The sequence below is a fragment of the Eurosta solidaginis genome, chromosome 2, assembly GCF_040869045.1.
Source record: "Eurosta solidaginis isolate ZX-2024a chromosome 2, ASM4086904v1, whole genome shotgun sequence".
Lineage (NCBI taxonomy): Eukaryota > Metazoa > Arthropoda > Insecta > Diptera > Tephritidae > Eurosta > Eurosta solidaginis.
Window position 1 is genome coordinate 24,344,819 of NC_090320.1, and position 23,976 is coordinate 24,368,794.

The 23,976-nt window shown below is 39.1% G+C and overlaps 2 protein-coding genes and 1 long non-coding RNA gene across 4 annotated transcripts in view; 1 reads left to right on the plus strand and 2 right to left on the minus strand.

Moving 5' to 3' along the window:
• Positions 1-23,976, plus strand: part of Shawl (Shaw-like) — a 437,991-nt gene that overhangs the window by 334,353 nt on the left and 79,662 nt on the right. The gene's annotated exons all lie outside the window — the stretch shown is intronic.
• LOC137239394 (uncharacterized) overlaps positions 1-23,976 on the minus strand; it is an 853,500-nt gene that overhangs the window by 28,722 nt on the left and 800,802 nt on the right. The window lies entirely within an intron of this gene.
• LOC137242023 (uncharacterized) lies at positions 21,383-23,378 on the minus strand. The gene is made up of 2 exons (XM_067769385.1): positions 21,573-23,378; positions 21,383-21,481 (listed from the first exon to the last, which is right to left on the minus strand). The coding sequence occupies exon 1, from the start codon at positions 23,303-23,305 to the stop codon at positions 21,635-21,637; it is 1,671 nt and encodes a 556-aa protein (XP_067625486.1). The 5' UTR covers positions 23,306-23,378; the 3' UTR covers positions 21,383-21,481; positions 21,573-21,634.

Genomic DNA, 23,976 nt, shown 5'->3' on the forward strand with positions numbered 1-23,976 from the left:
CCAGATAACGCGTAGTTCTAGATTGGTCGATAACTGGGATATGAATCGTTACAAGCCCACACTAATTTTGAGTTAATGTGTGGCGAGGAAAGCGCTTTTATCGCTGCTTGGCTATCCGACAGGATGCAAACTTTACCAGCTACATTCAAGCCCTCCAGTGATTTGCAGGCTTGCCAAAACGCGAGGATTTCTGCTTGAAACACGCTGCAGTGCGATGGGAGTCTGAATGATGCAGACAAATCTAGGGACTCAGAGAAGACTCCGGCCCCCACTCCCGATTCCATATTGGAGCCGTCAGTGTAGATTTGGATGTCGTCCCTTATGCCCGAGTTTCTCTTGCACTCGTTCCTGCTTGGAATGGCGGTATTACAACCGTACTCAATCTTCAGTTTGCGAGTGTAGTAATCTGTCTCGGTACACATGTACCATCCGGAAGTTTATTTAGGATTTTACTATGCCCTTGCTGAGAATCCTCCCAACACCCAGACTCCCTGAGTCTCAGTGCGGTTTGTGACGATGTACAAAGTATATGCAAGTCGATCGGAAGCAGGTGCAAAATGGGGTCAAAAGCAGCTGTGGGGCAAGTGCGCCCGCCCCTATGGCACCAACACATGCAGTGCGCTGGACATTTTGCAGGCTGGTGAGATTGTAGCTCTAACTTAGAGCTCCCCACCAGACTATGGAACCATAGGTAAGCACCGGTCGCACCACCGCCTCGTAAATCCAAAGTACCATGCTTGGCTTGAGTCCCTATTTCTTACCAAACATTGATTTGCAGGCATAGAAGGCGATGCAGGCCTTCCGTACCCGCTCTTCGATGCATACTTTCCAATTCAACTTGCAGTCAATTGTTAATCCCAGATACTTGGCACTCGATGACAGGGTTAATAAATAGTTATAGAACTTAATGTCTTTTTATTTTTTGTTGCAAGTTTGTGCAAACTAAATATGTTTATTATTACTACTTAATTTTTTTTATTAGTTCTTATTTCCAACGCAAACATTTTTGTTAACTTCTTGAATTTAAGCGAAATTTGTGAGGAGAAAAATTTAAAACAAATTTTTAAGAAAATAGTGTTAAAGACTTTTCAGAAAAATTTGTTCGCACAGTCGCTCAACAAATTTATACTTACTAGAGTAAGGGCCTTGCCAAAATTCGTTTTTTAAAAATTATTAAAAAATTTCCTAGAAACAACTCGATAAAAGTCTTTGTTGGCAGTTTCGCTTCGCATATCTTGAAAAACCGTTGACAGAAATTTATACTGAGTAGGAAGAATAAGGAAAACATCTTTTAAGAAAAAAACTTGAAGAACAAAAGTACAACGTTTTCATACCAAAACAAAATTTTTTAAAAAATATTTTATAAAAAATTCTAATGTTACCACATATATTTGACTCCTTGAAGAAGATGCAAAAGGCAATAAAACGCGTAGAGGAAAAAGAAATACTCTATGGTTGGCTTAAAGTTTGAAGAAGAGTTTATAAAATGTTTTCTTCGAAAATCATTTTGTAAGAATTTGTAATACCGTTCCTTCAAAAAGGTTTAACAAAATTTGTGAATAAAAATTTTCCACAATTTTTAATAAAATCAAGTAATTGAAAATATGTTGAAAAATCTGAAAATTGCTAAATTATTTATGTGATGGTAAATTCTGTTAAACTCATTTTTCGAAAAAACAAAAAAAAAAAAACAAAAGACAAAAAAAAATGTTTAATTAAAAACATTTTATTTAAAAAAAAATCTACAATGAACGTCATCTTAACTGGCATATGTTTTTATAAAAGTTTGGAGCTTACTTTTGCTCTGAGGCTGTTAAAATTTTAAATTTTAACTATGATTCAATTAAAAAGTCCTTCATAATTCAATTGTTTGTTTCTGTGTTTATCTGTCCCGATTTTTCATTTAAATCGATTTTGTTTTCCACTAAAGAATGACCCGACAGCAAATGATAATTTCAACTCACAGCCAGATATGCCATTAGCACTCGCTGCAGATATATTTGCTAGTCGCCATTGCACAGCAAGAGGGATTCTTTATGAATTACTTTGGCTTCAACAAATCAAAGAAATGCGTTCGCACATAAGGAAGTGAATCAGTTATTTTGCTTTGGCTGCTCAACTTGATGGAATGCCATATTTCCGCTTTGCTATTTGATGTGTAGAATATGACCTCATATGAAATTATTTAAAGCGTAAGGGATATGTATAAAATGATTAACCTTCATAAGGTTTGCGGCGCAAGTTTGACCCAGGTAAAGATATACTCCTGCTTAAGTAGATTCGGACATCTAATTGAATATTTATCTGCAGCTGGTGGATCTTCGATTGCTTAACATTTTCTCGATACAGCTTCATTAACTTATTTACGATATAGTTGATGAACCTGAACCATTCCGCATCGAGGGTAGTAGTTCGGTACTCAAGGGATTGCTAAGCACAATACAATGCTTTAAAATTTACAGCTTCATTTATCCAATTGTCAACCTCGCCTCTCCGAGTAGAATCCTGTTATATATGTAAATGTATCATACATATGTTTAGCAGGCGAGTCTCTGGGACCCTCATGGAACAAGATTTAGTATCTTAATGCTGCTTGTTATAGGAACGCACAGGATCTATAATCGGCAAAGAATCATCAACATCGATAAAAGTCTCCAAAACCTTCGTGAAAGAAGAGAGAAGGAGAATAATGGTGATAGTGCAAAGTTTTCTGTCTTCATCTGCATTGCTGTTCAGTACTTCTGTTAATCTTACAACCGTAGGTTGCGTCTGAGAGAGATCACGTTCAGTTTCTGTGCTTATAGCCTTCTTACATTTCTTTGGTGCTCCTTAGATAAGCGCGGTTTTTTATGAATTCGTCCATTCGTTTTCATATCACCTGTCTTCCCAGCCAGACCAGCCTCTAACACATAATATCTTGGTGCACTTTCGCTTTTTGTTCTGAGCAGAAAGATTGCGGTACGTTTCCGTTGAGCTGATCAGTTTGAGTAAAATACCTACTGCAGTGCGCTTCTCTCGGTGGCTGGCCTTCACTGGTTGTTTTCTTGGGTAGTCGGTTCCCTATAGATGACCGTGCTCATATCGTTAGAGCCAACAACATCAGCAACTGAGTGGCTAGCCTAATTTCAGTAATTTTCCAAAATGCTGGCTTCCCGATCACTACTATCCCAGGAGAAGGTACTGGCCTTCCGACTACTCGGGAGGTAGCGTAGTCTTCTTTGCAGAGGCAGTCTATGTGGATCTTATTGAGGAAAGGCAATCTTCTGTTTTATAAGATTTTTCTTCTTTTTACCCCATTCCATAGTTCTTAGCCTACTTGTGTCAAAGAAAAATATGGTCCGTCCGAACAAAGATCCGCGTTATCCGGAAAAGGCCGAAATTTAGACCTGACCGATGTGGGCTTTCCATTAAAAACAATTGTTTGGCTTGCTAATGGAAGGACTTGCCTTTAAACGATATGTTATGAGAATGAATAAAAAAAGTTTCGGCCCAGAAGGTATTCATAATGTAAGACGAGTTTTCATGGTGAGATCTGTTTAGTAGGATGAGATATGTGAAGGAAGAGTTTGATCTCTATGGGTGCTTCCAATTCTTGCCAGTTATGGCGAAGCAGGGATGGCGTGACTTCCAACGCAACAGCGCATAGTAAGATACGTGTCCGCTCGGAGAAAGTCCCGACTGTGTAGAGGAAAACTATAATCATATACAACTGAGGTAGTTAAAAAAGTCGGAAAGACCGAAGTATGGCCTTTGAAACCAAACAATTGGTGAGTTTGTTATGGAATGACCCATTATTTTCAAACTTAGTTTACTTAATTTTATTCTTTCAGCACTTACCAAATTTATTTATATTTTTGAAAATGCTTGCTGAAATGTGCAACGACGTGGTCATAAACAAATCATTTGAGTTTAAGTTGCTACAACTTATTTTTCTAGCATCCGCGTTCTGCGACTAATCTTAACCACAAATATTTTTGAGAAAAGCAACGAAAGCACCGCAGAGCAGAAAACTTTATGTACTGACTGCAGTTTGCAGAAGAAACATCAGCATTTTTTTTTTTGGTTACACTTAGGCACACATATCGTCACAGAAGAGTATGAGTAAAACATGCGATGTGGGAACTGTTGCTTTATGAATCACACCTGTACATGAAATGAATACCGTTAATCTGTATTAAATGATATATAAGGAGAGATTCATGTCGCGATCGTCAAAGCTGTAAACAAGACGAGCTGATTCTCTCTTTTGGCCCTCCAACAGGTTAAGGGGCTTATAATATACCCGAGGCAACTAAAATACTTGATTGATTCAAGAAGTTGTGTAGCGCAACCCATTCAAGGGTTTGCTAGCGCAATTTATAGCGGCTCCAACCCAATTTTCAACCTCGCCTACCCATAGCGAATCCCTGTTTCTTTAGCAGCAAAGGCTTTGGCGACCCCAAGTTCCTTGTAGGTCTAGGGCGAAGAACGGCGTTATGGCCTAGAAGGTTTCATGTGGTCATACTAAACCGTTCCCGAGATGGTTGGGCCAGTACCTTAATGGTGCTTGTTACCGGAACATACCGAAGTTGCATCCGGCAAAGGACCATCAACATCGATAACACTACCCAAACCTTCGAGGAGTATTCTTAACGCTACAACAACAACAATATGCTTTTTGTTCCTCATCTAGGCGTACAGTTTTCGTATTTGACATCGACTAGGCATCTATGACAATACGCTCCCTGCACAGTAAGCCTAACACATTTACAACTACTAAGTAATACAAATAAACTACGTGCGCCTTAACAGCTCAAGACATCCGGCCAAGAACGCGTTGCGGATGTTGCAAACTAAAAGTGCAAATACAAAGTTAGCTACATGTGGACGTGAGTACAGCATTCCTTTATTATTTGTGTAAACTACATAAATTTTTATGTACATATGTATAAAGTGCACGCAAATAATGTAATAACAAATAAAAAAATCAAATTTGTGTGTTGAGTTGTTTCCTCTGTTGCGGTTAAATGACTTTACAACTCCCGCTGAGGCAAAGCATCGCATATTTGAGGCATATGTATGAGTATGTTTTCATGTATGTATGTACCTCCCCCAGTGCATGTTGCACAAATTCTTTTAAAATTGTAGCATTGTATTAAAGTAGCTATTATCACGATACAACATACATATGTACAGACTTGCCCTGCAGGAAAATATTGAGCAACATTTTATTTTTAAAGCAAACCAGGCATGCTTAACCAACGAACCGATATCATTTCGTTACGATAATTAACGTTAATAAACGAAACAAAGTCATTTCGTTTCGTTTATTAACGTTAAGAACGTCAAATTAACGAAATGATTTCGTTTCGTTTTCTGCCAAATCAAAACGAAATCAAATCGTATATGTTGATTATTAATTTCAAACTATGCTGGCAAAGCTGATTGATGGCGGAGTCACTAAAGGTGAAAGCATTAGCCAAGCTGATTGCAACTTTTCTCATGAATTTTGACAGTACGAACATTTCTCAGAGTATTTTTGACATTACCACCAACGAATTACACAAACAAATTACATGGAGTTTGTGTGTGTATGTGCGCTCGTTGTTATCACCTTACGGCTTCACCATGGCTATAGCATTGCCAGCACAATTCAAACATAAAGTATCACGTTTTTGTTAACGTTTTTAACGTTAACGAAAGCTTTTCGTTTCGGTTAAAAACGAGATACAATTTACCTTGATAATTTCTTTATCGATAATATTTCGAAGTGTTTCAACGGAAACGGTGGAAATTTTTTGATAAACGATTAGCTTAACGTTAAGGTGCATCCCTGAAGCAAACAGTAAAATTTTACTCTTCCCATGTCATTTCAGTATAAAACAGTTCATGATGGATTGATGGTTCGTGATGGGCTTAAACCTTAAGCAAGACCTGCTGATGTACTTGGCCCATACATCGATCACGATCATATTAACTCGCTAGATAATTGCCCATTCGATAGCTTAACGGGGCTGGATTAACTGGTAGGCAGAATAGGCAGTTGCCTGGGGCCCCCGATGTTAGGTGGCCCCCGCAAAATGAAAAAGACTTTTAAAATTTTCTTACAAACATGAAATTCTAGAGAGTCAAAAAAAATATAATCAGAACTGAAAATAAATTTTACTCAAATAAATAAAACTCAATTGACCGCATTCAAAAGGCGACGACCGACAAACTAGACAAGGTTGCTAAAAAGGAAATTTTCGACTCATTTCACAAATTGTATGAGCATGCAAAGAAGTGTATCGAAGTGAAGAGAGTATATTGAATAATAAAAAAGGTTTATAACTTTTCTTCAGTTGGAAGGTCATACTGGTGAAAGTCTAGCGAATCAAACTTTAAAGTTTCTTACTGAAGACTGTGGTTTAGATATTAAAAATTGTAGAGGACAATAATATGACAACGCATTAAACATCTCCGGGAAGTATAAAGGTGTGTAAGCAAGAATATTGAGTTTGAATGAGAATGCGATCTATGTTCCCTGTTCCGCGCATTCCCTTAATTTGGTTGGCGAGCATGCTGTGAAGAGCTGTTTTTATGCAGTCGGTTTTTTCGCCATTATGCAGATATTATATAATCTTTTTCCGCTTCCACCTATAGTTTGTAACGACAGCCTGTCTCCATACTGGCTTCAATGAGTGGCAGAGTGTATATGCGTCTATGTGTTTATGTGTTTTGTGTCCAGGTCCGTGCCTTAGCCGCAATGTTCGCCAGTAATAAAAGTTAGCATTAAGTTTGAGCAATTTTTTTATTGTTACTTTGAGTAAACTTTTGAAGCCCTTGGAAAATTATTTTGTAGTAAATTTTGATTTTAAAGTTTTGTTGAAATTATTGAACTAGTAGTAGGGTATTAGTTGGTAATTTGGAAACCAAAAATTTTGTAAATAAATCATAAGAATTATGTTTGGATGAAATTTTAATATTTTCAATAATGCAGGTCGAATTTTGGTGTTGGTGCTGCGCTTGCGCGCGGTAAGGTAAGGTGAAAGTGAGTGTTTAGGGAAAATGACTGAGTGACAGGGGACAGACCCATGTCAGGATTGGGGGCACTGTAAGGTAAACAGGAGTCAGCACAGTGCCCACGGTGCAGTGCAAGTTGCACTGCAGAGGGAGGGTAGACTCCACCTGACAGGACAGGCCTCCATCTTTTTCCCCTCTTAACTCTGCCCCTCACGTTTATTTCTATCTTTTTCAGCTTTTTCTCTCCTTTATATATACATGCAGGTATGAACCCTTTTGGTTCATGTGGCTGCGGGTGAGGTCGGTGGTGCAATACCCCGCCCAAGACGACGAGCTAGCCTGGGCCCGCAAGCATACCTGCTTGCCGCCGCTCCTCACCATCCAAACAGTCAGCCACGTAACAATGGCGCCCAACGGCAATAGCCCGATCACCTTTTTCACTCTTCCATTTCCCTTTTTATCAATTTTAAATTTGTATTTTGTTTTGCAGTTTTTTTTCTCGATCCCGATTAATCCTTCAAGTTCCGCTTACATTTTTTTTTTAGTTTCCAAAATTTTCTATCAGTTTTTAGCGTTGGTATTACGAACGTTAATAGCTCGACCAATTTTTCATTTACACGTTGATTAATGATCTCTTCTTTTAAATTTCCCATTTTTACTTTAATTAATTATTTCCGATTTGTCATTTTTGAAATTCTTAATTTTTTCCCAACCTTTCCTTTCTTAGATTTTCCATTTTTTCTCTTTTACCCTTCCAAACCCAATCCTTATTTCCGTCTTTTGACAGGACGGGGACAGTCATGATGGCAACGCCGGTTGGGTTCACCTGATCGACAAGTGTCATCATGACCAGAGGATAGGGATTAGCTGAGTGCCCATGTCAGGGTTCCTTTGTTGAACTTTAACAGCTCGACAAAGTGGTAACTGGTATGGCACTTAGCTAGCGACGGACTTAGGTAGGAGATCGTGGCGAGCTGTTCAAGCTACCTTACCGGGAGTCCAGCACTGCCGGTAAGTGAGGTTTACAGTCGTCGCCACGATATTTAGGAGTAGGAGGTGTGGCATCCACGCTTAGGAACAAGTTCTTGAACGTGAAGTGCCACACTTCCACGGACAGCACGGAAACTGACTACACAGGATATAGATACGAACGAACACACTGCCTTCACCGAACCTTCGCCAAGGCAGCACCGCACACACCAATACACACTCAATTTCAGTAGTGACTTTTTTTTACTGGCTAATTTCCAATTTAGTCTTTTTATATTTTCTTATTGGAATTATTTTCAAACAAATTTGTTCAAACTGCGTTATAAAATTTTTGGTTTTTGCTATTATATCGTTCTTAGGGTTGTTTCATATTGCTTTCCATTTTTAGTATTAGGGACTTGAAAAAAAAAAAAATGTTTTTTTTACACGTACATATGTATATTGAAAGTCGTATACATTTTGTAGGTGTTTAGCATATTCCATAAATTACAGAGTATCTTGGAATTTTTTTGTAATAATTAGAACTAAGTTTTTATTTTTCTATTTTTATTTTTGAGCTTGGGTTTTGGGTGAACTTTATTAATTCCTTTCTAGGCGTTTAAGATATACAATTTCAGTTTGTTTTGTCATATCCACACCATTACTTGAATTACCATACACATATATACATACACACAAACATATTACCTATTAATTGATTGAATTTTTATATACCTACATTGTAATTTTTATATCTATTAGTTAATATCCATTATTTATATATATTTTTTTATTGGGTTTTGGGTGAATTTGAACCTGTTATCTTATAGTGTTTACGCTTTTATTATTTAGATCTGCAAATACAAACAGTTTGCTTTTATTGGAATATTTTCTTTGCATCTTATCTTTTTTTTTTTTTTTTTTTTTGTTTTCTTTTTCGCATAATTTTTTTTCTCTTCTTTTTTTCCATTTGGGTTGCGGTTTGGATATCGTGTCCTTGGATATATTAGGGTGTCTGGCTAAATAGATTCTTTTAATTTATTTTTTTTTCAAATTTTTTGACATAAATCTATTGTTCAGACAGTGAATGTCTGATAAAGAGACAGAGAACCGCGTAATTGGGGGATTGGGGATTTTAAATTCCGATAGGCGCGTTACGAGAAGTCACACTCGAGCGCTTGAAAATCAAATCGTGGGTTCATTTTTCAACCAGATCGACACTGGTATTCCGTGGGCCGTCGACTTTGTGCCCACAGACTATTTTAATAGGTGCGCGTCGCGGATCTTCGGATCTTTTGGCCCTGAACGCCCGATTAGGATCTCTGTCGCGAACGGGGTGTCAGTCAGTGAGGCTGAAAATTCATTGAACTTTTCTCAGAAGATCGATTTGGTGTGCCAAATGTCGGATAGCGGAGATGAGGGTGCCCGAGGGGGCGATGTTCCAGTGGTGGGCGCACCGGTAGGGGATCCCAGAGGTCTTAATGCCCCTCTTCCTGAAGCCACCCGCCAAGACACCAATGTCGAACAGCTGAGCCGAATTATGGCTATGATGGCGCAACAACAAGACTTGGTTGTGCAAATTGCAGGGGAGGTCAGGAGCATTAAGACCAATGTTGATATCCTTGGTGGTCGCGTAGCGGATATGGAGGCTTCCGCGCAACCTTCGGGACATCGGTCCGCCGTGGCATCAACGCCACAACCTCAAAACCAGAGGGGGGAAACTACTGCTCGTGACGGTACGCCGAATACCAATCGGACTGCCGAGCGGGACGGTGGTAACCCTCCAAGGTGGAAAAAATTAGATTTGGACAAGTGGCACATCAAATTCGATGGGACAAACAAGGGAATGAGCGTCGAAAGCTTCGTATTCCGGGTGGAGAGAATGCGGGAACAACACAACATCTCCTACTACCAGTTATTCACGGACTTTCATTGTCTGGTTTCCGGCGGTGCCTTGAAGTGGTATTGGCAGGTGCTCGAAGACCATTCCGATGAGCCCGATTTTGGGTATTTTGGTCTGAAAGCAGAACTGCTAAGTCACTTCAAGTCCGCCGAGTCCGACTATGAAATAATCCGTGAAATGATGGAACGGAAACAGCAGCCCGCAGAAGCTTTCGACGACTTCTATAGCGAAGTCCACAACCTGACGTTCCGTTTGCGGAAGAGGATCCCTGAGAGGGAATTGGTTGGCATAATTAGGGGAAATCTTAAACCGTACCTAGCCAACCTGACCTTCGCCATTAAAATGGACTCGTTGGCGGAGCTCAAAGCTGAGTGTAAGAGAGCGGAAAAACTCATCAAGGAAAATAAGAACCGGTCCAAACCAGTTAATGAGATAGGGTTCGAACAGCCCGATATACTGGGAGAGAGAAAGTTAGAAGCTTTTGATAGGAAGCCTCAGCGCCCACCCCAATACCAACCACAACCTCAACCCCTACACCAAACCCCAGCCAACCCCAATAGTGTTCGTCCTTCTGTTAGTCCTGCGTCTAAGTCGACTGTGAATTCCTTTTGTGCTTCTCCCTTCCACTTGATGCTGTGTTTTTCGTGCGGTATGCCGGTGGATCACTTTGTGAAAAACCCGGCGGAAGCCCAAAAGCCGAATAAGTGTACGTCCTCGTTTCACAATATGGTCTGTTTTGCTTGTGGTAGTGATTCGTCCTTTTGTGTATTTAAGCCTCAGCAGGGAAACCCGAGACTGGCGGAGTTGACCGGGGACTCCAGCCAGAGGACAGACAACCCGGCAACCCAGCAGTAAAGATTTTGAAGAAGGAAATGAAAGAGAATAAAGTTAAGGTAGAGGAAAGGATAACAGAAAAACGGGAGGTCAAAAGTTTGCACCAGAGGAAGTTAGATTACGAGGAGGCAAGACGTAGGATTTTTTGTGAAGCAATACTAAACAATAGGAGAAATAGAAATTTTAAAAAGATAGAAAAGATGAGGGAGAAGGGGAAATATTTCAAACGCTTAAGAAATAAAATAATTTCAACAATTGTGACTGTTAAAGGCGATAACAGGTTTTTCGCCAAAACCGCGATAGGAGGTAGGGAAGTTTTAGCTCTCTTGGACTCAGGGGCGAGTGTCAGCTGTTTAGGGAAAGGCTCAGCGGCACTCCTGTGCGGTAAAGAGGCCTTGATTGTGCCAATCAGGGGCCAACATATCCGGACCGCGAACGGGGAGGAAACCGCCGTGGTAGGGGTCATAAAGTTACCAGTCGTGTGGGATAATACGACCAGGGAATTAGAATTTTTGATAGTTCCTGATCTGCAACAGGAAGTATATTTTGGGATAGATTTTTGGCAGGCCTTTGGTATGAGTGTTGTGAGTAAGGGTATGAATGGGAATGTGTGTCCAAATATAGCCAGTGTGGCGGAGCTCGTGCCCGCCGAGGGTGACTTGTCTTTCGATGCTGTGCAGCACGTTTTAACGCCGGAGCAAAATAATAGGTTGGAGCGTGTGAAAGCCCAATTCCCGTCCTTCGCGGTATTAGGGTTAGGTCAAACAGATAAGGAGGAACACGTCATCGAGGTGGTTGACGAGAATCTGCCAGTAAAGCAGCGCCATTACCCGATTTCACCAGCTATTCAAAAACTCATATACGCAGAGTTAGATCGAATGTTGGACATGGGAGTCATCGAGGAGTCCAACAGCAGCTGGAATTCGCCGGTATCGCTGGTAATAAAAGGGACGAAAAACCGCTTATGCCTTGACGCTCGCAAAGTCAACGAACGAACAATTAAGGATGCCTACCCCTTACCCCACATTGATGGAATCCTCAGCCGACTACAAAATACACGATTTATTTCCGCGATAGATTTGAAGGACGCTTTCTGGCAGATTCCTCTGGAGAAGAAGTCAAGAGAAAAGACTGCTTTTACTGTCCCTGGCCGACCCCTATACCATTTCACCGTCATGCCTTTCGGGTTGTGCAATGCAGCGCAACGAATGTGTCGTCTCATGGACAAGGTCATTCCGGCCGCTTTACGTGAATGTGTTTTTGTTTATCTTGACGATTTGTTAGTTTGTTCTGTAGATTTCGAGTCCCATATGTGTTTATTGGAAAAGGTCGCTCGGTGTCTTCGCGAGGCTAAGTTAACAATTAACGTAGAAAAAAGCAAGTTTTGTTTTAAAGAAGTTCACTATCTAGGATACGTAGTCGGGGATGGATGTATTGGGACAGACGCCAACAAAGTGGTAGCTGTGAGGGACTTTCCAGTTCCGAAAACCCCGAAGCAACTACGACGGTTCCTGGGTATGTCGGGCTGGTACCGACGTTTTATACAGGACTATGCGACTATTGCAGCCCCGCTGCACGACTGCCTCAAGAAAGACAAAATCAAAAAGTTTGCAATGACGGAAGAAGCAATAAAATCATTTGAAATTTTAAAGCAGAGTTTGGTTTCGGCACCGGTGCTCACACATCCTGACTTTAAGCGTCGTTTTTATATTCAATGTGATGCATCAACGGACGGAGTGGGAGGGGTTTTGTTTCAGTTGGACGATGACCAGAACGAAAGACCGATTGCCTACGTTTCGGCAAAACTAAATAAAGCGCAGAAGAACTACAGCATAACAGAACTAGAATGCTATGCTGCGATCGTGAGTGTTAAAAGATTCCGACCTTATGTGGAAGGAACCCCGTTCACCATCATAACTGATCATGCCAGCCTCAAATGGCTCATGAATCAGAAAGATCTTTCTGGGAGGTTGGCAAGGTGGAGTTTGAAACTCCAGGGGTATGATTTCGATATCCAACATCGAAAAGGTGCGCAAAACGTGGTTCCCGACACACTCTCACGAATGCACATGGACGAAATACAGACGAATTACCGAGCCATAGACGTGTGTCTCGAGTCACCGTGCTTCGAGTCGGAGGAGTATACGGAGTTGAAAAAGACGGTCACCGAGAACAAAGACAAGTTACCGGATCTGTGTTTATCGGACGGTTACGTTTACAAACGGACGCAATTCGACAGGGGGGACGATCTTCTAGCGGACCAGACCTGGAAGCTCTGGGTTCCGTCGGAACTGCGACCGGGGCTGGTAGAGTCGTCTCATAGCTCACCGTCCGCTGGTCATGGTGGCATCCACAAGACACTGTCACGACTACGTCAGAAATATTACTGGCCAGGAATGGTCACCGACGTATGCGCCCATGTAAAAGACTGCGAAACCTGCAAAACTAACAAAACTCAAAACGTGTTTAAACAACCGATGATGGGTAAACAGAAGCTAACAGAACGACCTTTCCAACGTCTGTTCATTGATTTTATGGGTCCTTATCCGCGTACTAGTGAGGGTCATGTGTATGTCTTTGTATGTTTAGATCACTTCTCGAAGTTTGTGTTTTTAAAACCAATGAGAAGGGCAACTTCAGCTGAAGTCATAAAATATTTAGAGAAAGATGTTTTCCACATATTCGGCGTGCCCGAATATGTCCATTCGGACAACGGAAAACAGTTTGTGTCTGAGATCTTCAACAACTTTTTAGAAAAATATGGTACCAAACATATAAAAACTGCATTTTATTCGCCACAGGGTAACGCTGCGGAGAGGGTAAATAGATCTGCTCTGCAGATCATTAGATCCTTTATAAGGGATAACCAGAAAAACTGGGACAAATGCGTCAGCGATGCCGCATTTGCCCTCCGCAGCGTTGTACACTCAGCTATCAACATGTCTCCATATTATGCCACTTTCGGTATGCCTATGATACAGCATGCTGCATCATACGAGCTATACCGAAAGCTGGCGGCGGTAAAGGATGTTGATTGTGAGATAGAGGCAACAAGCGATAGAATGCAAATGATTAGGAACAAGATTATGAAAGAGCTGAAGTTGGCCCATGATAGGAGTAAAAAGATATATGACACTAGAAGTAGAGATGTAAAGTTTCAAATTGGACAAGTGGTATACCGCCGAAACTTTAAGCAAAGTTCCCAGGTCGATAACTACAACGCCAAGCTAGCTCCGAAACAAGTAAAGTGTATCGTACTTAATTCTATAGGTAATTCGATGTACGAGCTTGGCGACAGCAATGGGAAAAAGATCGGCGTATACCACGCTAAAGACATTTTTGCAAAATAGTTTAATGTTTTTTGTAGTGCTAGTACTCTTGTTCTATGTTATTTATTTATTTGTCGACGTATTGTATTTATTAGTTTATCGACGTATGTGATTATAGTATTAAATTATTTTTATTTATATTTTCTTTTTTTTACATTTTGCTTTATTTGATTATTTTTGCATTTATTTATTTTTTTTATTTTATTTATTTATTTATTTTACCTACTTGACTATTTGATTTGTGATTTTTTTTTTATACATTTTTTTGCCATCTGTGATATTTTATTTTATAATTTTTTTTTGTTGTTCTGCTAACTGTGATATTTTATTTTATTTTATTTTTTTTATTTATTTTTTTATTTTATCTGTGATATCTTATTTACTATTAGATATGTAGAGTAGTATCTGTGATATACGTTTAAGTAGTAGCATTAGCCCAGTGACTTAGTTCGTAGTTAAACAGAACAAAAGTTTAAAGGCGTGAAAAAAAAATAGGCCCGGCATTGAGTCGTGGGTCGAGGCCACACGTTGGACGCAGGAAATAATACTTAGCAGGCTGCGTTTGGATTCTTTACGCACACGCTCCATAGTGCAGCCACCATCGGCGGTTGCGAGCCTGTAACGACAGCCTGTCTCCATACTGGCTTCAATGAGTGGCAGAGTGTATATGCGTCTATGTGTTTATGTGTTTTGTGTCCAGGTCCGTGCCTTAGCCGCAATGTTCGCCAGTAATAAAAGTTAGCATTAAGTTTGAGCAATTTTTTTATTGTTACTTTGAGTAAACTTTTGAAGCCCTTGGAAAATTATTTTGTAGTAAATTTTGATTTTAAAGTTTTGTTGAAATTATTGAACTAGTAGTAGGGTATTAGTTGGTAATTTGGAAACCAAAAATTTTGTAAATAAATCATAAGAATTATGTTTGGATGAAATTTTAATATTTTCAATAATGCAGGGCTAAGTCGAATTTTGGTGTTGGTGCTGCGCTTGCGCGCGGTAAGGTAAGGTGAAAGTGAGTGTTTAGGGAAAATGACTGAGTGACAGGGGACAGACCCATGTCAGGATTGGGGCACTGTAAGGTAAACAGGAGTCAGCACAGTGCCCACGGTGCAGTGCAAGTTGCACTGCAGAGGGAGGGTAGACTCCACCTGACAGGACAGGCCTCCATCTTTTTCCCCTCTTAACTCTGCCCCTCACGTTTATTTCTATCTTTTTCAGCCTTTTCTCTCCTTTATATATACATGCAGGTATGAACCCTTTTGGTTCATGTGGTTGCGGGTGAGGTCGGTGGTGCAATACCCCGCCCAAGACGACGACCTAGCCTGGGCCCGCAAGCATACCTGCTTGCCGCCGCTCCTCACCACCCAAACAGTCAGCCACGTAACAAGTTGGGGCGTATTAAAAAATAAAATAAACAATGAGAAAACTTTGTCAACTACACGCTGGGAGGCACATTCGAATGCGACGAATGCAATTTACGATTCATTTGATATCATATTAGAGGCTCTAGAAATCATTGCTGATAATGAATCACAAAATACTGATACTCGCCATGAGGCGAGTTGTATCGCGAATAAAATGCAAAAATTCTAACTTGGTTTCATGTTGATTTTATGGAACTCTATGAGTAAGTCATTGTAAAGTGAAAAAGCAGATTTGCAAACATGTGGTTTTTTGTACTGATTGTTAGAAGAGAGTTTAGTTTCATTCCGTGAAAATTTCAATGATTTCGAGGAAAAAAAACAATTATTACCTGGTGTAGGTTATACAGAAATCGTAAAACGTACTCGTCATAGAAAAAACCAACCTAATGAGGGAAATGCTCCCGAAGTCCAGAAGTAGAATTTTCGCCTCGCGATGATTTTAGTACAAAAGGTTTCCTCGAAATCATCGACAATCTTCACAGTGAAATCACACGACGTGCGAAAGTGTATATGGAAGTTTCAGAGAGATTTGCATTTCTCATCAACTTTTCTCTAACTGATGGAGACCTCCACGAAGCTATAAAAAACATAGTTCGTTTTTATTCTAGATATTTGGAAGAATTTTTCATTGAAATGAAGCAAACAATTCCAAAGCTACGTGAACTCCAAATACACTGATGCACAAAAAACTCATAGCCACTTGTATAAGATTCTAATGGAAGATCAATTAGCTGATGTATTACCTAGCACAGAAATAGCTCCTCCGATTTTTTTAACATTAATGATCACAAATTGTTATACCGAACGATCCTTCTCACAATTAAAAAGAATCAAAGCTGTTGAAACAGCTACAAAGCGACAAGAGCGACTCGAAATGTTACTTATACTTTGCATTGAGTCAGATTTATTGAACAAAATCGATATTGATGATATAATTGATGAATTTGCCGAAAACAAATGTACAAAATGACATGTTTAAAATGTGGATAGTAATTTTATTGATATGTAATAATATCACAATGACAATAAAATTTTTATGAAAGATATAAGTTTGTATTTTTTAATCGAAAAAAGAAGGGAACGGACGTAGAAAAAGCGCCCCCAAATTGATGGCTGCCTAGGGCCCCGTTGAGGGTTAATCCGGCCCTGTAGCTTGCGCATATATAACATGGTGAAAGCACAGGATGAGAGTGTTGTCAGTTTGTTATCTCCAAAAGTTATAGATTTTTGATCGACAAGTTATCGATTTAGTATCGACATGTTATCGATTTGACTTGTTGTAGAAAAGCTATTGATTTGTTTTGAAGCAGATAGAGATTAAACTTCAACAATTCTTGTGGTTTCTTCTAAAGCAATGTGTTGGTTCCATTGCTGAACCGTTGTTGAATTTATTCAATTTATTGTTAAGACTTGGTATTTTCTTGGATGAATGGAAAACTACTTTTATTCAACCTATTCATAAGAGCGGTAGTAAAAATGAGGCCACCAACTATCGTTCAATATCGAAGATTCCGGTTATTTCAAAACTTTTTGAGAAAACGGTGATGAGTAAATTATTATCATTGGTTATGCGTTATATGAGGGTTGTATAGCAGTACCAAATCTCCTTCCCGGAAACCTTCCGAACTGTGTTTCATCTTACTACTCATTACCCTGGGCTGTTCCTTCACAATCTGTTGTTTGGCCAATGAACTACTTCGTAGAGCTTGCGCTTGACGGATTGGCTTCGCATATTCAGTATCGTTCCCACGTTTCACAACAGTAGTGCGCCCGGCTTGAAACTACCCTCGTATTCTTTCTGGAAAATTCTTTCCTTCGTTTTGGTGTATCCATTCGTGTTTGTCAATGGCAGTATTTCTCTCGCAGGTATCCTTGAATTTGTTTTGTTTGGCCCATTCGTTCCATGAACTTTTACCTTTGACTTTTGTGGTTTTTGTCGAATCTCTTTCACCAGCACTCGCTTACCCTTGCTCAAAACTGAAGTTAAGTGGCACATCCTTGTTCTTATATTGCATAGTCCTTCTATGCATATCGATCCTGATGTCATAGTCAACTAAGATATCCACTCCCAATATGACTTCATCAACGATCTCTGCCACAACGAATTTGTGTAGAACCATGACCTCCCCAATTAAGTCTTCACATACCACTTCTCCCTGGACTTGGTTATACTCACCAGTAATCGTACGCAATTTTGCTCCAGGCAATGGCTTTACTCTTCTGTTGACCAAATCGGATTAGATTAAAGAATGAAATGCGCCCATATCTACAGTCAGTACATGTTCCTTGCCATCCACATTTCCTTTGACGGTAAGACTGCTCGATTTCCTTCCAGTTTGCGAGATAGGTATCACACAACATTCAATAGCTGGGGCAAGTTCTCGATCTTTATATTTGACTCGCTCTTGCTTATCTCCTCCAGCTTTGCGTTTACGACCAGCCAAGTTGGAAATACCATGACCGGTGCTGTGACTTGGGTTACCACACTTGAAAGACTTCATAAATCCGGCATTTTTTTGTTGTAATTCCTTCAGTGCTTCCAAAATTGTGTCTTCCCAATCTGGCCTTTCCACTTCCACGCGATGAGCTTTGTATGCGGGCTTACTCAAAAGTGAGACTGTTTCCTGAGTCAGTGCATGGGATACCGTTTCTGCGAATGTGGGTTTTGGGTTTGTATATGTCGCTCGCTTCATTTCTACGTCGCGTCTGCCATTTATAAAACTCTGGGTTTTTACCTTCTCGATGTACTCTACGGGTGCGTCCGCATTTGCCAAACGAGCCAACCTTTCAACATCCGAAGCGAACTCTTGCAAAGTCTCATTAGCTTTTTCGTAACGGCACCTCTATTATATATGTCTGTTTCCTGTGTTCGCTTCCGTACCGTCGTTCTACAGCAGCCATCAATGCGTCATAACTGTTCCGTTTGTACTCTGGAAAAGTCTGTAAGATTTCGACAGCTGGTCCTTTCAATGCTACGAAGAGTGCAGCAACTTTATCTTCAGCATTCCAGTTGTTCACTGTTGCGGTCTTCTCAAATTGTAGCTTAAAGACCTGGAAAGGAACAGAACCGTCAAATGATGGTGTTTTTGCCTTTGGATTACTCGTTGAAACTGCTTGGCGATTTAGTTGCAACTGCTCGATACGTCCTCTCAAAGCATAAACCTTCGCCTCGATTTTTTCCTCAAACTGTAAATTTTTTTTATCCTGAGCCTCCAGCTTCGATGTTACCCTTATCTCCTGTGCCTCCAGCTGCGAGGATATTAGGGCGTCCTGTGCTTTCAACTGTTCATCCAACTGAGATGTCATATATGTCTTTTGTTCTTCCAGTTGGGATGCCATATATGTTTTCTGTTCTTCCAGTTGAATTTCCATCGTGGATGTAATCTGTGTCGATATTTCTGACATACGTGTTTCTTGTGCTTCAATCTTCGATGTTATTTCTGACGACATTTCTGACATTTGCGACGACATTGATGTTACTGTCGATGTTTGTGCAGATATTGCAGCCAAAATCATCTTCAAGTCTGTTTTTTTTTTTTTTGTTTTTTACGAGGAGGAAGTATCGAAAGCCTCATAGTCAGTGTGGGACTTTAACCGCACTAAACCTCCTACCGTCTGAGTACCATTTACCCCCGGTACTACCGTCAAGTATTCCGTCGGGAGGTAGGTTGAGCACTAAGCTCTACGTCTGTCGGGGTCACGTTGCTGTACTTAGATAGTGCCGCGGTATGGTTAACGCTGGGACTGACACGCCCTGCTTACTACCTGAATGTGCTTGACGCATACCACTTCTACGAATATTTGCAAGCCTACCTTAAACACTGTGCATATAGTGCTTGTGGCATGCTTGTGCGTTCGACTACTTGTATTGTAGGGTTTTGTTTTTTACATATGTATATATGTGTAAATAAATTATATATGTATAAATAGAATTTTTTTTTTTTTCAATATGTTTTTCCGTTTTTCATTTCATTTTTTTTTTTCAATAGGTTTTTCCGTTTTTCATTTCATTTTTTTTTTTTTTTTTTTGTTTTTTGTTTTTTTTTTTTGTTTTTTTTCCACAATACGTAACGGGGCTTTCCTCGTACTTCCACCGGTTGGAGAGGTCTTCTCTCCAATCCGAGTATAAACTCTGATTACATGTGAGACGTTTACCCTCATACTCGTTGTTTCTTGTTCAAGTCTGTGCTCGTAACTCTCTGCGATGTTTCGTTTTTCTCTTCAATTTTTGTTGTTGTCCCGTCCCCATTAGGATAAAAGACATACTCGCCTACATCAATTCCTTGCGACTCAATTATCTCTCGTAGCCGTGCTTGAAGTTCAATCTTATTGCCGGTTATATTCAATCCACGGTTCTCCAACTCCTTTTTCAGTTGCTGGATCTTCAATTCACTGAACTTTGCCATGTCCAAGTTGTATTCCCAATCTTCGGAATTTATTCAACAATTCCTCTTCTGACAGCAATTGTAACGATTTTTCTGCAAATCCTCTTATTTGCAACCTTCTGCTAAGTTCGAAACACTAAACTGTTGAATAAATAACTCCAATATTTAATAATGCAAAATGGCCTTTATTAAGGTACTTCACAATAACACTTATAACTCGCAACTAATACTGCTATTGCTCGCTAGATAGCGTCTTAAATCCAACCGATTCTCGCGCCTCTACTGTTGCTGCCTTTTATAGTGTTTGGTTTCCTCTTTGACATTTCTAGGCGGTTCTGTTCTAGAATCTACTAGTTGGTTATCTGCTATAATTATAACTACAGATGTATGTGTATAGCTCTCATATGCGCGTGTATTTGTGAGCGACACTTCCACAATTATAATTGCATATCTCAGATAAGATATCTGCATGTGTGTGTGCGTTGCTTCTCCGCTACGTGTACGTTCATTTGTGTATACATAATGATTGAATTATTGATGTGCATACAGTCACTGCTTAGCATCGGCTTAGAGATGGCAGTACCCCTTAGTGTTGCTAATATTCGTAACAATACAGACATATCCAAAGCTTTTGATAGAGTGTTTCACAGAGCTCTATTGGCACAATTACAAAAACTGGGGTTTCATTCCGTATTTTTGCAGTGGATATATTCTTATTTATCTAACAGAGTAAATTTTGTTATCATTGATAATGTAAGGTCATCACCATACGTGGCAACCTCAGATGTGCCTCAGGGTAGTATCCCAGGATCTCTTTTTTTTCTTTTTATAAATGACGTGAGTGTTTGTTTGAAGCAATGCAGTTATCTCCTCTACGCTGGTGACTTAAAAATCTTTTTCAAAATTAAGAATGAGTCCGATGTTCTTTCTCTTTAATCAGAGTTAAATAATTTAATGGCTGGTGCTGTAAAAATATGATTGCACTTAATGCCAACAAGTGTTACTGCGTAACGTACTCAAAATTATATAAAAAGTTGATTTCAACTTATTACGTCAGTGATATGCCTTTAGTTAGGGTGAATAAAATTCGGGATCTGGGTATTGTATTCGATTCAGCTTTTACATTTAATGAGCATCTAAATTTTATAATCCCAAGGCATATTCCTTATTGGCTTTTATTAAGAGAAATGGATCTGAGTTTAAGGACCCATACACTAAAAAGCTATTGTACAATGCCTTTGTACAATCTAGGCTGGAATATGGTTCCATAATATGGAGTCTCTATTATGAGGTACACAACAAAAGGATTGAACACGTACAAAAATTATTTATGAAATACTGTATATAAGATAAAAGATTTGATTTGCCCCTCCCCTCATACATCTCAAGGTGTAGGCTAATAAATCTGCATACGTTAGAGAGTAGAAGGGTTATCTTATCTATAATATTTATCCACGATATTATTAATGGTAATATCGATTGTCCCATGCTTTTGGAGTCTTTGAACTTTTATGTTCCATCACGGAATTTGCGGCAACATAACATGTTTTCGTTTGCTGGGTTGGAGCTGTTTTGGTCGATATGTATAAAGAAAAAACCCAAGAGTTTTTACTTTTCTCTTCTATGCATTTCGACGCATCCGCGTCATCATCAGGAAGTCTATTTATTTTCAAACAAACAACATGAAAATACAAAAGTAATCATTATTTTCAATAAACCTTACAAATTCAACATTAAAACAATAACTCACAATAATTTGATTAGTTGTACAAACACAATAATATCACAGGACAATCGACACATTCATTTTTCTTATTTTCTATTTTTGTTCTTATCATTTTTTATTATTGCTGTATAAGCGCTATTTGTATTGTCAATGTCTTCTTTAAAATTCATGACATTCGTCATATATTGTTGGATGCGGAGACTTTCCAGTGTCATCCTCCTTTTGCATCTTCTCTCAACATCTAAAATTTTTGCGTTCCCAAAATCAGCTGTATGGCCATTGTCAGTCAGGTGTTGAGAAAGCGCGGTATTTGTTTTTCTGTTTTTTGCGTCCATTTCATGTTCGTGTATTCTCGTTCTCAATGCTCTTTTCGTTGTGCCAATGTAACATTTATTGCAGGCATTGTTGTTGTTACCGTTGCATTGAATTTTATACACTACATTGCATTGTTGTCCCTTGTCTATTTTGTCTTTTGTTTTTGTAAAGAAACGATTAAGTGTATTGTGTGGTTTGTGAGCAAATGTTATGTTGTCTTTTTTCATAATTCTCCTGAGCGATTGATTACTTGTTAGTCCGGGTATATAGGTAACTCCAATATAAGTTTTGTTTGTGTTTGCTTCTGTTTGTCCATTTGATGAATTAGGGTGGTCCATTTCTTGTGTCGTATTAATTATAAGCTTTTCTATTAGAGTATTCGGGTAGCTATTTTTGAAGAGAATATTTTTTATTTTCTTCTTGTTTTCTTCTATGAAATCACCGTCACTTAGAAGATGTATTTTCCTTATTAGACTTGTTGCTGTGTTAATTTTCTGCTTCCATGGATGATTGGAGTGATAATTGATAATTCTTCCTGATGCCATCGACTTTGCATACCAGTTGAACGTTAAGTTTTGGTTTTTTCGGTGTATTTCTACGTCTAGGAAGGCAATTTTGTTGTTCTGCTCTAATTCTTTAGTAAATTGTATCCTGGTATGCTGTGCATTAAATACTGTTAGTATGTCTTCCACGTCTTTAGCTTTAACAATTGCGAATATGTCATCTACATATTTGGTTATGTATTTGACATATATGTCTTTGCTTTTTAATTCAGCGAGGCTGTCGTCCAATATTTTGTCCAGAACGATATTTGCAATGGTTGGAGATAGCGGGTTGCCCATTGGCATTCCGTATATTTGTTGGTATATGGTGTTGTTATATGAAAAATAATTGTTGTCACGTAGGCAGAAATCTAGTATCGTCTGGAACTGTTTTTTGTCTATTTGTGTATGTGTCTCCAATTTTTCCCATTTTCGCATAATAGTGCGTATTGCTAAATGTATGGGTATATTCGTAAAAAGAGATACGACGTCGAATGAAATGAGAATTTCGTCGTCTTGAATTGTGAAATTATTGATTTTTTCTTTAAGTTGAAGTGAACTTTTTATATTAAGATCATCGGATATAATATTTTCTAAAATGCTTCCAACAAATTTTGATAATTTGTAACATGGTACATTAATAGATGAGCAAATCGGTCTAAGTGGTGCGTGTGGTTTGTGAATTTTCGGAAGTCCGTAAAGTCTTGGAGCATTAGCAGCCGCGGATGTCAGCTGAAATTTTTGTTTTGCATCGAGTCTCCTTTGTTTGTAAAGATTATTTATAATTGTGTTATTCTTCCTCATCAGTTTTTGTGTGGGATCATTCCTAATTGTTTTGTATGTGTTTTTGTCGTTTAGCAACTCTTTCATTTTTAGTTCGTATTCATTTTTGTACATCATAACTGTCTTGTTGCCTTTGTCTGCATTTGTTATTATGATCTCGTTTCTGTGTTGGTTAGGGAATCTTTTGGTGTCTGTCGATGTTTTCAGTATAAACTTGTCCTTAGTGCAGTTTCTAATTTTTTGTTGAAAAGTATTGATTTTTGCCGCAATGTCACTCCTTACAGTATCTTTTTCCCTCTCGTCCTCAAAACTTTGTACGCATTGTTCCAAATCGGCGATTATTTCAATGGGTGAAAATGTTTTTCTTGACACTGGTAGGGCGAATTTGTTGCCAAGTGACAATAACCAATGCGACTCCTGCGGTACTTCGATGTTCGTATTGTTCACAAACCAATCTTCATTTAATCTCATGCCAAATTTTATAGTATTCTTCGAAATTTGCTTCTGGAGTTTGTCGTTGTGTATACTTTGTGTGTTTGTGGCGATTTGTGTCGAAAAATAGTGGTGGTTCTCTATAATTTTTTCGTAATCTGTTTGCTGAAGTCTGTTTTGTAACGTTTCCTGTAAGTGCTTAACGGTCGTTGTGATAATTTTAATATTAATGTTTGATTCTTTTATTTCTAAGTTAACGACTTTCAGAAGAAAGCATTGTTCTAATTTCATAAGGTCTCGTCGTGTGTTGTCTAGTTTAAAGCAGTGTTGTATCGTTTTTGTCTTACCCTGTAAAT

Excerpts from the sequence above, each read along its gene's own strand:
- LOC137242023 (XM_067769385.1), bottom strand. The coding sequence starts at position 23,305 with ATGATGTACAAAAATGAATACGAACTAAAAATGAAAGAGTTGCTAAAC.